The following is a 16,765-nucleotide window of genomic DNA, read 5'->3' on the forward strand; positions in this document are numbered from 1 at the left end:
AGGATGACATCGACTCGTCCACCACCACCCTCTGGGCTCGCCTCTGGAGCCAGTTTGCCACCCATGTGACCATGCATTCATCAATGCTGCAGTCCCTTAGCTTGCTCACCAGAATTGGGTGGGACACTGTGTCGGAGGCCTTCTGGAAGTCCAAGAAGATGACATCGACTTCCTTCTTCCCATCTAAGCTCTTTGTTACCTGGTCATAGAAAGAGACCAGGTTAGTCAGGCAGGATCGGCCTTGCACGAACCCATGCTGGTTACCCCTCAACATCACTTCCCCTGCAGGGCTCTCACAAATGTGGCCCTTGATAATTTTTTCAAAGATCTTCCCCAGGATAGAAGTGATGTCTTGTTCACTTCCTCTTCCTGCTGCCCCTGAAGTCTCTGGGATTTACAGTCCAGAATCACAGCAGCAGGACTCTCCAGGGTTGCTCATCATCACTTCACCTCCTCTTTCTGCTTCCAGGTGCCTCTGGGATTTGTAGTCCACAGTTGCAGCCAGCAGTAAGTTTCAATAAATTTAGCATCAGGGCAGCTCTGTACTTGGGGGAAGGTGTGCTTAACCCCCCACTCTGGCCCCAGACCCTAGCCAGGTTTTGTTGGTGGGGGGGGCATTTCCCACCCCCACACCTTCTCTGCTGGAGCAATCAGCACAACAAAGGGCTGGAAAGCATGCTGGGATGCTGGGGGACTGTGATTTAACTTGAACCAAGAAGGGGTCTGGGACAGGAGTTTCATGAACTGGTTTGACCCTAATCAGTTAAGTCTGATACTACATTTAACCAGGTTTATTGTAAACCAGTTTCAGCCATTTTGAAACTGGTTTATATGTACCGAGCTTTTGTTCTGTTACAAGTTTAAACCAGTTTCTGATTACTTAAGCTGGTTTATGTGTAACTTCTATCCCTGGGCTTAATGACTGACAGGGTGTGTCTACACAGCTTCCACTGTGCTCCTGAGGATGCCATTGAGAAACTAGCTCCACCCACTCCTGCTGTGCATGTGCTGTTTACTGAAATATCTTGTGTAACTGAGGGATGCTTCCAGGATCTCAGGCAGATTCTGATGGTGATCACATGTCTTCCTTTCAGCTTGAGGCATGTGTAGAGTGGGAATGGATGAGTGGGATTTGTTTCTCTGTGGCAGTCTTAGAATCACTGTGGAGGTGGTATAAACAGACCTATAGGCTAAGAACAGACGGTCAAAAAGCCCAAGGCTGAAGTGATTCAATCTTCACAGGTTAGTCTAAAATGCATAGATTAAACTGATAAGCAAGTGAACAGACATTCTCTTTTGATTCTGGAAATGCAGCCACATGTCTGCAGTGGCCTAAGCGAGAAGCTGGGAGGTCCAAGAGCACGCCTCCCTGCTTGGCTGGAGCAGACAGCTTGGACTAAGGCTAGCCTGCCCACCCAGGCAAGGTGGGGATTGGGGGGGAGGTGCAAAACATCCTGGGATGCTGGGGGGATGTTGAGTTAAGTTGAATATGGAGGGGATCTAGGACAGAAGTTCAATAAACCAATTTAACCTAATCAGTTAAGACTGATACTACATCCATCCAGGTTTATTTTAAACCTGTTTTAGCCATTTTGAAAGTGGTTTATGTGCACTGAACTTCTGGTGTGTTACAGATTTCAACTAGTTTCTGATCACTTACACCAGTTTATGCGTAATTTCTATCCCAGCCATGACATCCTAAATGGAGAACATCTGTTTCACTGTTTTGTCAGAGGGATCTTTTCTGCCTGCTTCAAAAGTTACATTTACATTGCCCAACTGGCAAAAAAAAAAAAAAAAGAAAAGATAAAAAGGTGGCCTTGGTGTAATTAAATTTGGGTTCTGTAGTGTGTTTGTGTCTGTCATTATTCATGCTAACATCACGTGTTTATTTTCTCCTACTTCATGGGGATATTACAGCATCAGGCAGGGCCTGAAAAGCTACAGTTAAAGGGAAAACAGCAATGCCATGTCAGTGAGTGATGTCAAGGAGGGCAAACAAAAAAAATTTCTAACTGAAGTTAGTCACTGTTGGACACAGTAGTCCTGGACATATTTTACTATGGGACTTTGTAAGAGGATATGAGAGGGGATGCCAATTTATGTATCGGGAATAACATGAGAATCTAATGCCTTATTCTTAAACCTTGTGGGTGCCTGAAGCCTTGACTAACTGAGTCTGCTGGAACATGCCAATCAGCTCCCCACGCTTCAAAATGGTGGTGGGGATACTTTAACTAAAGCTTGTTTGACAAGCTTTAATTAAAGCACCCCTGCTGCCACTTTGAAGCTCAGAGATGCTGATACACGAGAAGCTGCAGGCACTTTCATTAGAGCTGCTCTCAGAGCCACTTTAATTAATTAAAGCACTCTTCCCCTTCCCCTCTCCCCGCCCAGCATGTGCCCAGCCCTCTGAGCTTATGCGTTGAGGGGGCGGGTGAGACGAGTGCAGATAGAAAAGCAACAACAGCATTGGATAACATAGTGTGGGAGTGAGTGGTGAGTAAGGGCATGATCTTCACTTCCAGAAATAAGGTTGGGGGCTAAGTGATTACAGAGCTGCTGTTCAGCCATTTCCTGAGGGCATGGTTCCCTTAGATTACTCTAAGCCAGGGGTGGGCAAAATATGACCCACAGGTTGGATCTGGCCCGCGAGGCCATTCTATCCAGCCCACAGGGCCCCTAAAAATATTTAGAAAATTAAGATTTATCTGTCCTTGGTTCCTGTCAAAGATGATGGGAACCAAGGGCAGTAGGACCCAGGAGAAGCCCTGGCAGGCTCCTTCAACAGCTGGGCCTGCCTGGCTCCGCCCTCCCCAGCTGTAAACGCTAGCAGGGGCTTCTGGCCTGGGACCACATGGCTGCCCCGGTGTGGAAAGCTCAGCTAAGGGGTTGGGGGGGAAGGGCAGGGAACGAGCTGGTGCTGAGCATGGAGAAAAATGGCCCCTCCTCCACCCTGTGGCTGGCGCTCTCTGCTGCAGCCATTCACAGCCTGCACAGGACTGTCCTGAGTGGGGACGGGCAGCCCCATGAAGGCTGTGAGTGGCTGCAGTGCGGGGTGCCGGCCATGGGGTGGCTGAGGGGCTGCTTTTCCCCATGCTCCACACCAGGTTGTAACCCACCTCACTGCCAGCCTGGGCCTCATGCTGGCTCCGGGTTTGCCCATTGAGGTTGCCCCGCAGCAGCTGCAGCCCCCCCCTCCCCCCCCGCTTGCCATGCCGGGCGGTGTTGGCTGCTGCTGCCCAGTGTGCAAGCTCCAGGCAGGCAGCAGCAGGCAACACAGCCTGGTGCAGCAAGTGGCGGGGCCGCAGCTGCTGCCACTGCGGCACAGCCCTGATGGGTCAGCCTGGAGCCGGTGCGGGGCCCAGGCTGACAGCAGGGCGGGTTACAAGCTGGTCTGGAGTGTGGGGGGGGGCGGGGGAGCAGCCCCTCCCCCACCCCATGGCTGGTGCCCCGCACTGCAGCCACCCGCAGCCCGTGTGGGGCTGCCTGTGCCTGCTCAGGACAGCCCCCCAACAGGCTGTGAGCAGCTGCAGTAGGGAACGCGGGCCACGGGGTGGGCGAGGGCCCATCCGCCTCCCCCCCCCGCCCTGTGTTCCTCACCAGCTTGTTCCCTGCTGGCGAGCAGGGGGTCAGGGCTGCGCACTGCCCCCCCGCCTGTACCATGGGGCTGGGGGGGGCACTGGGAGTGAGTGGATGTGGGAGCAGGGCCCGCACCAGTGTCCCAGGGCCAGCGCCAGCAGGCCCCAGAGCAGGGTGGCAGGAGTGAGGGGTCCCAGCTGGCAGGAGCTCTATGGAGCTAGGCCAGCTTCCCCCTCTCCCTGCTGGTGCAGCCCAGCTTGGCTCCACAGACCCCTGCCAGCCTGCACCCTGCTGTGGGCCCCACTGGTGCTGGCCCTGGGACATTGGTCCCAAGATGGTGACCAGGGGCAGGGCACCTGTCAAGGGGCAGAGCTACCCATGTGGCCCTTGGCAGCTTGCCACAACTTGGTAAGTGGCCCTCTGCCTGAAATAATTGCCTGCCCCTGCTCTAAGCACAGAACCCAAACTAGACCTGAGAATTGAGAACTCAGGATTTGTCCCTTCAAATGTAGAATTATTTAGCAGTGAATTAGTATCTGATTGTCTAGGAAATGAGCCTCAGATGAATGGCCCAGTACCATGGTAGGGTAGATTTGCACCTTATAGACTACAGCAATGCAGTTGGGATCCCACTTTAAATTATGTTCTCTAACACTTGATCTGGCAAAAATTTAAAACTGAATTTGAGCAACTTCTGTGTCTCAAGTATTCCACTCCTCCTTTTACTATGTGTGCTTTGGTCAGAAGAGCACTGTGTCAAGTCTCCAGAAAACTGGCTGCAAATTGAATCAGAGCTGACTATCTTTTCTCAACAACTTTTGAAAGAATTGTGGCATCAAACATCACCTGACATCAATTTCATGTGATGAAAGTAGGTTATTAATTACACTGATACCTTGCAATGGAAAACTGAAACTGGTAATGTCAGAATTGATTTCATGGAGTCGTTTCTTCTGTAAAAACTCCCAAACACTTTAATCTTGATTCTCTCCCTTTCTTATAAACAGAACTGTGACTTTTATTCACCTGACCTGACTTTAGCTACTCCCACTCTTTCTTGGCAGGTTTAACTTACAGATGTCTACTGTTTGCTTACCTGGAGAATAGAATAGGACAAATTTCTTCGACTTGCATAATTTTTTGGACAAGGCAAATACCTTTTTAGCTGTTTTCTCCATTGATTGTGACTTGTGTATCGATTTTCTCCATGAGGAAATGGCTATGATGGTTCTATGTAAATGGCAACTTCTATAGACGATGGGGAAATACTTTGAAACCATGTTAATTAGCTGGAAAATCTCAGCTACATGGCGAATGAATTTGATAGCAGGATTGGGTGTGTGTGTGACTTCCGATGCTGATTTCTCTTAAGATTGCATGAAGGCTTATGTGGCTTTCATTATTTCCTAACATGCCATGTCAAGCTTTGTATTGTTTTGAGGTTTTTTATGACTTCTCTTGTCTTTCTGTTTTCAAACATCCCTTTATGTTACTTCATTGTTGAATGGCAGAAAATCGGTTTTTGTTCCATTTTAGTATGATTAATTTAATCGATTGCTTTTAAGTAATAGGAAAAATGTGTTTGAAGGTAAGCTTGCCTATGTTATTATTCTGTTTACAAATTGATATTATTAAAAAAAAAAGCAAAGTTTGATTGGGTCTTTAGGAGCTTTTGCTCAAGGATGAATGACAAAATCTTCTGCAAAGGAAGAATGGTTTTCCTGTTTGCAGTGTTATGGGGGTGTGAGTGTTGCATCTCTGTAGGTGGCCCAACAATCCCGCCAAGATAAACTTTGTCATGTGGGTTTCAGAATTTGAAAAACATCCTTTTCCAGAGTTTGGTTTTTATTTTAAGAACTTGGCTTTATAAGAAATATGTCAGAGGTCAAAACAGCTTTCCTCCAGACTTGCCTCTGTTTTTATTTGTTTTTTAACACTTTGAATAAACAGGCAAACTCCTTGTTCCAGGAATAAATCCTCAGCCACTTTGCCCTTTCTCTGGGTTTTGTCTCTTCAACCCTATTCTTAAGAAAGGCAATTAGTTAGGAGAAGAGAAGCCACCTACTCTCCACAAACCAAACACTGCTGCCTCCTGTTGGAGTAGGAGTAGCAGTAGGGGAACAATGTTCCTGGTTAATCCCTGTGGGAGACTTCTTCCTCTTCCTCTCCCTGCCATTCATAAGCAGAAACACTCTGCATCTTCCAGGTTCTCCTTCGGATTATCAAGAGGCCTGTTAACCTCATCATATTAATATAGGGTAGCATAACATGCTTCAGGTGAAGACAGGCTATTTGGGCTTCTGCTTTTGTTGCATTTCTTGACTGTTTATTAAAAATATTGAGGTGCTGATCTTCAGTTTTCTTGTCATGGATACACCACTGCATTGATGAGTCCACATGCAGTGAAATTTAAACTCATGGCCTCACTGCTTAGCTCTGTCGATTTGCAGTTGTGGGGGCTTGTAAATCACGCAGACCTTCTGCTTATGATGTATGTCCTGGTCAAACTTTTGTGTTAAGGTGTTCCTAAAACACAAGGCCTTGTGCAAGCCAGCTGCAGTTGTTTGAGATTCACATAAAGACAATTTAAACTTTGCAGCTAGTAAGTCGGGTTAAATGTTTCCAGACTGCCTTGAAAGTAGTCTGAATATTATAAATACAAGGAAAAATAAGGAAAGGGAAGGAACCGCTCTATTTGCTAAATTATGTCATCTAGAAAGTACTAGATAGTGAGAAAGAAAGAGAGAGAATATGGTCTTGTGGTTCAGGCACTGGGTTGAAACTCAGGAGACCTGGCTTCATTCCCCAGCTCTGCCACTAACTGGTATGTGATCTTGAGGGAAATGAAGTGTGTCTGATCCTCATTTGGTGAATAGAGATGATAATCCTGGGATCAGTAGAAAGCTTACTGATCCGTGAGTATTCCCACTTCAGCCCTAACCTGCTGTGTAATATTGGGGAAGTCCATTTCACTGTCTCCTATTTCCCCTTCCAGCTTTCAACTGTCAGAGCTCTTCAGAGTAGGAATGGTCTCTTACTGTATGAGTAAGAAACATAATGAGGCCTTCATCTTGCATGAGCCTGCTAGTAGTCCTTAACTATAAAATTATTTACTACTTACTAGTAATGTATTATGCAAGAAGCCAGGGTTTTTTTGTTATACCTTTCATTGGACAAAATATGTAGTTTTGAGGCACCCTGAACAAGTACTCTTCAGGTGCTTTGTGCCAGAAAGTTTGTTCTGCACTTCTCTCAACTGTAAAGGTAGTCCAATAAAAGATATCTCAAAAAAACCTTTGTCTCATGTACATGTCCTGGACCATCACAGCTACAAGAATATTCATACTGTACTAGCAAGGCACTCAAAATGAGCACAAGCCTGTGTAATAAAATGGTCAAAAAATTGTTGTAGAGATATGAGAAAAAATAATAGTATGGTACTGGATATTTTTGCATCCTAGCACAAATATAAAATTCTGGGAGTGACCATAGCATTAAAGCAGTGTGGAGCTCATCACCTGGCTTGCACCATCTTAGTATAATGTTTTTTATTTTTTAAAAATTTCTGAACTAAATCAAATTACCTAAATCATTATGTTGATGACACCAGTAAAGTATAACCAAAGTAAGCACAAAGCTATATTTTGTGTGCACCTTTCTTTTTGTGTTCCTCAATACTTGATTGGGGATGGTATGCTCTAGGCCTCAGTCTTAGAAAACTGCCTGCATTGTTGTTACAATGCATGGGACCCAACTTGCTGTAGAGAACTGTGAAATGTCTCCTTTGGCCTGACTGCCGAAAGAGAAGAGGGAGCTGGCCTGTGAGCCACGATGCTCTGGAAGGAAGCAAATTGCCTCTCTAAATCTTATCCTGCTGTAATGGCCCTGTGACTAGTTAAAGGAATATTAGGCTGGAGTGAAATCTGGCTTCACTCAAGTGATAGAATTCCCCTTGGCTTTGATGGTGTGGTATTTCACAGTTGATGTCTTTCAGATGCCATTCAGCATCTTTATCACTATGTAAATATTCCTTTGGGTACATGAGACAGACAGCAGATATTCTCCTTCTTTCAAGGCAAGAAAACAGAGATGAGTCTGATGAAAAGTGGCTGTCATGTGTTGACATATGGGTGTGAACGCAGCACAGTAGTGCTTTCCTAAACATTGCTTAGATGCTTTTCTAAGCATCGCTTAGATGCTTAATCTAACAAGGAAGATGTATGCTGGTAGGCACGACTGGCAAGTGGAGGTTGCCACATAGCAGGAAACTAAGGTTCTCAGTGTCAAAGGTTTTGTGCTAAACTGAGTAATTTTCCAGTCCATAGCAAGATTCATTTTACTTACTTAAACAATACTTAATGCAAATTGCTTGCATTATTGTTGATAACATCTATAACCTGACAACCTGTGAATCAAATCCTGAAGGGGTTGTGATGTCGTTATTATCTGAATATCAGTCACTTTTTTAATTCCACCCATTCTTCCATTTTAGAATAAAGCTTTGTTTTTGGAGGAATAGGCCAAATTGTCAGGATATGAAAGCAAAATAATTTTTAAGGCAATATACCAACCATGGATGATGAGTGTGAAATCCTTTTTAAAGCAGGGTTTCAAACTCATCTGGCCTCTCCCTCCCTTCTGTATGCCTGATCCATACACATGGCATCTGCTTGGGCTGGTCCAGGATACCAGTCTGAACAAGCACTGTGAGTGGCACAGCGTGGGACCCAGCCTCAGGGAACACTGTGGGTGCAGGTGGTGCCAGTCTGGTGCAGCATGTGGATCAACAGGACAGCACCAGGGCCAGATTATGGGCCTCCATGTGCCAGATCCAGCCCATGGGCTATATGTTTGACACCCCTGTCTTAAAGGATTCAGATTTCAGAAAACAAGTCAGAAATAAAAATAAAGAACATTTTAAGGTATATTTCATGTTCCAGCTGAAAATTAAGCGACTTCATCCAAAACTGTCAAAGTTACAATCTGGCCTCCTTGAAGTTGATTCCAACTTCTTCCATTGAAGCAAAATTCTGTTCATGTCAGTGGATTTCTTCCATTGTATTTAACTGTTTCTAACTTGAGGATGTAACTCTTTTTGAGTTATTGTATCTTGTTTTTCCAGATGTGTACTGGTAACTACATATTCGTCCCTTATATGATCACCCCACACAACAAGGTATATTGCTGTGACAGCAGTTTTATGAAGGGATTAACAGAGCTAATGCAACCCAGCTTTGAATCCTTGCTTGGACCAATATGTCTACCTTTGGTGGATCGCTTTATTCAACTATTGAAGGTGGCACAGGCTAGTTCAAGGTAAGATCACTTTATATCCTCCTGTGACATATACATCATCCTCCGGATTGAAATATTGGGTATATTTTGCCTCCGGGTGATGTGGCAGCCTGCGCCCTCTGTTTTAAAAATTAATAGTGTTTCCTTCGCAACAGTGAATTGGATGAGCTTTTGACTGCTGGCTATATTTAAAACAATGTTAATTTATTTGTGCAATAATGCCTAGGACATCAGCACTATTTTAACACAATTAAAAGATGGGTCCTGCCCCACAGTGTTAAAATCAGCTTGTTTTATTCTAGCCAATATTTCCGGGAATCCATTCTTAATGATATCAGGAAGGCACGCAACCTGCACGCAGGGAAAGAGCTGGCAGCAGAACTGGCAAGGATACGGCAGCGAGTGGATAATATTGAACTCTTGTCTGCAGACATTGTTATCAATTTGCTGCTGTCTTATAGAGACATTCAGGTATGACTCCATTATTCAGAAATCCTAGTTAAATTATTTTTTCCTTCGGTGCAAAGGTATAGTGGGTTTTATAGGCCTTTTGGCAGCTTCTCACTAATAAAATAATGCTGTTATGTGAATCTGACCCTATTAAAATTCATGAAGAACAGTGGTGTGTACTGATGCTTTATTTTGCAGTTCTGTAGTTTAGCAAGGAGTTCCTTTTCAAAATAATTACTTCACAACTTTGTCCAACAGCATCTAAGACAATCAAGCTGATGTTTAAACGGTTTTAATTCTGCTATAATAAATGTTACAATATACAGAGGGTTGCTTAGTTCTACTTTATGATATTGTTCTCCATACTTTGGTAATCTCTCTTCTCATTTTTATATGCATATGCGATTGTGTTATGTCCTGTTTATGGCATGTTATTGCAACATGTATACAATATTTTATGCAATGTATGTAACATTATTGAAGATATTATGTATGCTAGCTTAACTACAGTTAGTAATAGATTGTTTATTGTGCAAAATATGTTGCATCTCTTCAGTGATTTTTTTTTTCAACATGTCTGTAAATGAGATGTTTTAAAAGTTGGTGTGTTGAAAAGAATTTTTTTAGCATTCAGAATAATTTATAGTAATAAAGTTAAATTGTACAGTATTGTTCATAAAGATTTTCAGGCTATTTTGTAATTAAAAAGCAGTTCACAATTTAATATACGTTTATGCTTCTTTTAATATTTTCTGAGAAGCCAGTTTCACAGTCATGGAATATAAGTGCTAAATGCTCTAGTTCCATGAAAATAAACACGATGCAATACTGATGCAGTATAATAGATATGACTTCACTGATTTCTATGCTGAGTATTCTGTGCCTTCATATTATGACTGTATGCTTGAGAATAACTGCAGTGGGAGACTGAACAAATTGCAGTTCATAAGGAATTCACAATGTACTTCTCAGTATAAAACCACAAATGCTTTGTTAAGGGAAGGATTTATATAAACATTTCTTGTTCCAGTCGCTTAAAATTTTATTCCCCCTTCCCCACCCACTTCTCTTGAAAGGATTATGATTCTATTGTGAAACTGGTGGAAACATTAGAAAAACTGCCTACTTTTGACTTGGCCTCCCATCACCATGTGAAATATCATTATGCATTTGCACTGAACAGGTAAGAACACTTCCCTCTCAGCCTTCTCCCCTTTAAATAGTCATTCTTTTACTCCAAACTTTCCAAATGACAGCGTAAGACCTCTACTGGAATCTTCTTGCATAGGTTTAAGTCCTACATATTGTATTGAAGTATTTTCAAGACTTAAGAGTTTCATCGCTGAACTATCTTTTCTTTTTTTATTCTTTCAGTATGGAAGTTGTTTGTCTTTTCCATGTGTGTAAATCAGTATTTGGCTTTCCTTTACCCTTCTGAATTTAAGCAAATGCAAAATTTGAAGTGGCAAAATAACAAAATGCTCATAACGTGCACTTGGACTTGTAACAAACTTAGTTTTGTCTGGGAGGCACAATATGGTGGTGGGGGGGGGGGGCAGGCTGGACCCGATGATCCGCAAGGTCCCTTCAAGCCCCTAACAATCTATGAATGTGGATCCAGTTATATGGGTTTAGACATCCTCACGTCTGAATTGTATGCTTGTGTCAGATGACTGAAGGGTAAGTGATACTATTGGAGTGCAGAACATGTACCCCAAATGTCAGGCAGGAGATTTAATCCATCATTTTTAGAAACTTTTGTTTAACACCCATCACTTTTGGGCTTTTTCCAACATGTGCACAAACTGTTTCATCTTCAGTAGCTTATATAGGGCAGAGAAGAATCAAACCAAGATCTTTGCATGAGTGTTTGGAACAATGTTAGTAACTAAAGGCATTGAGAATGGGATTTTTCAACAGAATTCTTTATAGAAACATTGCTTCTTTGTTCTGCTCCTGTTGAAATCAGTGAGAGTTTTACCATAGTCTTTCATGAGAACAGGCCAGCTTTGTTCATTTAGAATCCTACGCTAAGTGTACAGAGAGCTGGTTAGCCATGTTAGTCTGGAGTTAAGCAGTAACTTAGGCAGGGAGGCATCTTACAGACTAACTGATTCAGAGTCACCAGACTTTTTAGACAATACCTACTTTAAAGAAACAACAAGCTTTGAACACAACATATTCATTCATTAAAGTACTTAAGCAGTTCTGAATCTCTAGTTAACCCGAGTGATGGTAAGAATTTTACACATGATATCTTGAAAAGTTAAGGACCAATACTTTTGGTGGAGAGGAATGTTATCAAGCGTGGTTCAGCTTGAGTAAAAGATCCAGGCCTTTTCTGGGTATCGTACAGCAAGTGTATATAGTGTGCCCTCTGTGTTTTTGTCTGTTTATAAAAAGCCATACATTTGCATGGTGCTTTGCAGAGAATTAAGAAAAAAATACAACAAAATTTTTTGTGGCACATGCTTGACATTTTTAGATTTACTGCATAAAGTACTGTGCACACTTATGGTGTTTTATAATCAAACTAATTTAGACTCTGAGGGTAAAATTTTCTAAAGCGCCAGAGTTCACAAGTCAATCTTGAAAATGCAGCTTGTGCTCCTACAGGTTGACTAGGCACTTCTGAAAATTTGGCTCCAAGTCTGCAGTATAATCCTCGCCAGCAGACTCTTGCACCCATAGGGAGCTCCATTAGCTATAATGGTACTCAGTACAGATGCAAGGGTCCAGTTGGGCAGAGCTAATCTGATGCAGAAGAGAGCATTAGAGGGTATCTAGCATATAGGTTTTCTGAACGGTACCTAGAAATGTGTTCGGATCTAATTTCACCTCTCTTCTTTCTCCAGATTGTAAATTCAGCTGGGATCAGCGGCAGCCATGACAATGGTCACACTTTGTGTGCTTAAGTCAGTGAGGAAGGTACTGCTCATGCTTAGTGTCCATGCTCTCCCTTTTGGGAGATTCTTATTCAGGGATATTCCCTATTCTAGGTCCAGTCTGGAATGCTGAGGTTGTGACTATAAGAGCTCTGGTTGCAAGGTTGTAATTGTGCAGAATGGCAATGACTTCAGCTGTGGGAGATACCATCTTCCCCTACCTCCTATTTTGAAATGATGACTTATTCAATGTCGGTCACTAGAAAGAAAGGGTAGAGTAACTTCTAGCCAGAAGTTTTGTGACCAAAACAAGGAGGTTTGTAGAGATAAAGGGCAAGGAAGAAAGGGGGAACAGGGTAGACCACCTGTCTTTGGGCAGTGAAAGAGTACAGTGGCTCATTTCTCATCATAAAATGTTCTCATGTATTGTCTGTTTAGTTTATTGTTCCATGAAGTCCATGTGGCACAGTGTTTGTTTAGTTTACTAGTAGCCCGCTAGAGTGGTTATTCAGCTCAGATCCCACTCTGTGGATCAACATTTGCTGAACTGGATCTCTGACAAAGGAAATGAAGGGGCCACATACTTGACTTTATAGCAGTGGCTCTCAATCTTTTTAGACTCCAGAGACCCCTTGAAAAATCCCAGACTTTAATTTTAATTTTTTTACTACTGAAAAATAATAGCACAATACTTTTGTTGCAGAGAACTTGCAAAGACCATGACAGGTCAGAATGTGTTTGACAATATGGATTCCTATGTGACAACTGTGGGCTTATATTTTGAATCATGTTTGCACACCTAACAGTGCTAACATTGTGGGGCAACCCATGGCACCCTTGAAAGCCTCTCAAGACATCCAAGGTTGTCATGGCATTCTGGTTGAAAATCACTGCCCTACAGCTTTACTCCAGCAGAGTTTGAGAAGAAAAGTTGGGATACAAAAGGTCCTCAACAGCTAGGCAAGTCCCACTGCTGACTAGTCAGTACAGATATGGACGACTCCTGTCAGTGTTAGAGGGTTAGAATCAGAGAAAAGTTTGGAAGGGATCTCAGCAGATCATCTAGTCCAAAGCCCTGCTCAAAGCAGGACCATCCCCAAGTAAATCATCCCATCCCCAAATATATCATCCCAGCCAAGGATTTGTCAATTCATGACTTAAAAACCTCCAAGGATGGAGACTCCACAGCCTCTCTAGGAAACTCATTCCAGTGCTTCACCACCCTCTGAATTAGAGTTTTCCCTATCTAACCTAAACTTCCCTTGCTGGCAGCTTGAGGCCATTGCTCCTTGTTCTGTCATCTGCCACCACTGAGAACAGTCCAGCTCCATCCTCTTGGGACCCCTCTTGAGGTAGCTGAAGGCTGCTATTAAATCCCCCCTCAGTCTTCTCTTCTCCAGACTAAATAAGCCCAGTTCCCTCAGCCTCTCCTCAGAAGTCATGTGTCCCAGCCCCCTCACCCTTTTTGTTGTCCTCCACTGGACTGTTTCTAATTTGTCCACATCATTTCTGTAGTGGGGGCCCAAAACTGGACACAGTACTCCAGATGTGGCCTCACCAGTGCTGAATAGAGGGGAAGAATCACTTCCCTCAATCTGCTGGCAATGCTCTTACTAATGCAGCTCAGTATGCTGTTAGCCTTCTTGGCAACAAGGGCACACTGTTGGCTCATCTTCAGCTTATTGTGCACTGTAACCCCCAGGCCTTTTTCTGCAGAGCTGCTGTTTAGCCAGCCAGCCTCCAGCCTGTACTGGTGCATGGGATTGCTCTGTCTCAAGTGCAAGACCTTGCACTTGTCCTTATTAAACCTCATAAGCTTTGTTTTGGTCCAGTCCTCCAATTTGTCAGGTATCTCTGAATCCTAGCCCAACTCTCCAGCTTCCCTACTATTCCCCCCGGCTTTGTGTCCTCTGCAAGCTTGCTAAAGGTGCGGTCTCATCTTCCAGATCATTGATGAAGATATTCAACAAGACAGGTCCCAGGACTGACCCCTGGGGCACTCCACTTCATACCAGTTACCAACTAGACATTGAGCTATAGATTACTATCTTTTGAGCCTGAAGATCCTGCCAGTTTTCTATCCACCTTACAGTCCATTCATCCAACCCGTACTTCTTTATGTTGTGGAAGTCGGTATCAAAAGCCTTGCTAAAGTCAAGGTATATTATGTTCACTGGTCTCCCTTCATTCAAGAGCCAGTCATTTCATCATAGAAAGCAATTAGGTTTGTCAGGTATGACTTACCCTTGCTGAATCCATGCTGACTGTTCCTAATCACCTCCAAGTGCTTCGATATGGATTGCTTGAGGATCTGTTCCATGATTTTTCAAAGGACTGAGGTGAGGCTAACCGGTCTGTAGTTCCCTGGATCCTCTTTCTTCCCTTTCTTAAAGATGGGCACTATATTTGCCCTTTTTCGATCATCTGGGACCTCTCCTGATCACCATGAGTTTTCGAAGATAAGGGCCCGTGACTCTGCAATTACATCAGCCAACTGCTACAACACCTTTGGGTGCATCTCATCTGGCCCCACGGACTTGTACATGCCCAGCTTTTCTGGTACCTGGGGTGGGGGCAGTCCAGCCCCAGTCCAGCTCTGTGAGGGAAGGGAGCTTGCCCTGGTCCTGTGGGGCGGAGGGACATGGCTCTGCTGTAACACTTCACACGGTGCTTGGATTTTGGCAGCAGGGGAAAAGTGGCAGTATTAATTGCCAATACTTCTCTGTTGTCAAATTTTCCAACTTGAGTGGGGAATTTGGCAGCAGAGAAATTCAGTAATATAGTAATTCAGCCTTTTACTCAGGCTTTGGGAAGTCCCACCGGCCAGATTCCATTGTTCTGCAGGCCAGTTTTGGCCCGCAGGCCAAAGGTTGAGCACCCCTGGCCTAGACCATTAGAACTTCCCCAATCTTCCTGAACCATGTGAAGGGAGAAACAGATAGATTTACTACTTGGGAATAGGAATGCTTGGTAGGAGAAGAATTTGTGTATGTTTCTATTATTAAAATAGGTTTTTTTTCTAAATTTGCCCCTTATTAGCAAGCTGACATGCTTGTTTAAGGCAACTGAGTACACAACAGTTCTGTATAAACATAGTTTAGAAGAGTTTTGTGTTCAGGAAAGCCCTATATCAGATACCCTTTGCTGAAAACCATTTATAACTTTGCAGATTTGTAAGTGTTTCTTCTTCGGTGTAATATAAATGTCTCTTGAAAGTAGCTTTGGTGTGCAGTGCAAAGTCGGACATGAAATTATTTGATAGTTGTTTCAGATTAGTAATTTTTACTGCAGTGACCATGTGCTTTTTCAGTAATTTACTTCACCAGGAATTTGTATACCTGCCATTGAAAGAGGACTTCTGTGTACTGCTGTGTAGTAGTACTTACTGTCTTATTCTTGTGGATTTAGTTCATGTGGTATTGAAAAATCATTCAGTACTTATCACGTCTATTTAAAAGCAGTGTGTCAAAGTAGAATCAGTCCAAGCAAATTTGAACTAACTTTTAATCCAATTTACTGTGCTTGGCTCAGAACATAAGCCCAAAGTTCTGAATGCTTAAAGTTTGTTAAATGTAAGCATTGATCAAACAAGCTCTGAAGTGTGGCTTTTATAAAATAAGTGCTGCATGCAAGGTTTTGAAAGTAATTTGCAGTGTTTTGTGTTCAGAAATCCTGGCAAAATTTGATCATGGATCATGTAACTTCCATGAACAGAGATCAGATTACTTGAAAGTACTTATTTTGCTCTCCAGTCTTTCTGAGTTTTTACGTAATATTCCCAAGCTACTGGATTCAGGCCCTTAGAAGGAATTGCACAGCTCCTTAGTTAACAGCCTACAGAAGCAGTCTACACGTCTTGCAGCATGTGCTTTTCTTCAGACAAAGTTGCGTTTATAGGTCGCATTAAAAACCAAACTATGAGGTTACCAAAAACATTGTTTGCTTCCTGCATTTGACCTCTTACTTTTTTTTTTAAAATTCAAATACTGTATTCGAAGCTGTGATGCAGTTTGCAAAGGCAAAAGAGAATCCCTTTATTACTTCTCCATTTAACTCAAGTTTGCTTTCTGATGGTTCCCGTCTTCATGTCTGTTGGAAACTATGTGACTTTTTGACACTGGTTTCAAGGAAAACAGTATTAGTTACATTAAATAAAATATTTACAGTCCTTTTGGTCTTGTACCTTCCTGCGCTGCCTATCACCCTTCTTCTATTTTAGCTCTCAAAATGGAAAAAACTGGACTGTGAGAATATATTTTTGCTGAGATATGAGCTATTTGCTAGTGCGTTGCAGATTTAAGTAATATTTAAGCAAATTCTGAAATCCTGATAGTGAATGATATATGCATCCAAGCAGTGAGTCATCAGCAAGTATCTAATGTTCACAGTATGTAGCATATGTATGTAAATTATTCTTTCCTTGTGAATAATATTACCTCATCATCTTGGTTTCCCAACTCTCCTGGGACTTTAATATACTTGGGGGCAATCGGCATGGGTTCATAGCAGGCAGATCCTGCCTGGCTAACCTGGTTTCATTTTACAACCAGGTC

The 16,765-nt window shown here is 43.0% G+C and overlaps 1 protein-coding gene across 2 annotated transcripts in view; it reads left to right on the forward strand.

Moving 5' to 3' along the window:
* MAP3K5 (mitogen-activated protein kinase kinase kinase 5) overlaps positions 1 to 16,765 on the forward strand; it is a 192,843-nt gene that overhangs the window by 74,697 nt on the left and 101,381 nt on the right. For both annotated transcript variants that reach the window (XR_002099428.1, XM_019527276.1), the window contains exons 4-6: positions 8,705 to 8,898; positions 9,180 to 9,348; positions 10,404 to 10,510. Coding sequence is in view for 1 of the 2 variants with exons in the window: in XM_019527276.1 (XP_019382821.1) it covers positions 8,705 to 8,898; positions 9,180 to 9,348; positions 10,404 to 10,510 (470 nt within the window). In the remaining variant the exon portion in view is untranslated. The remainder of the gene's footprint in view (positions 1 to 8,704; positions 8,899 to 9,179; positions 9,349 to 10,403; positions 10,511 to 16,765) is intronic.

Source organism: Gavialis gangeticus, unplaced genomic scaffold, assembly GCF_001723915.1.
Source record: "Gavialis gangeticus isolate Ggan-Ray unplaced genomic scaffold, GavGan_comp1, whole genome shotgun sequence".
Taxonomy (NCBI): Eukaryota; Metazoa; Chordata; order Crocodylia; family Gavialidae; genus Gavialis; species Gavialis gangeticus.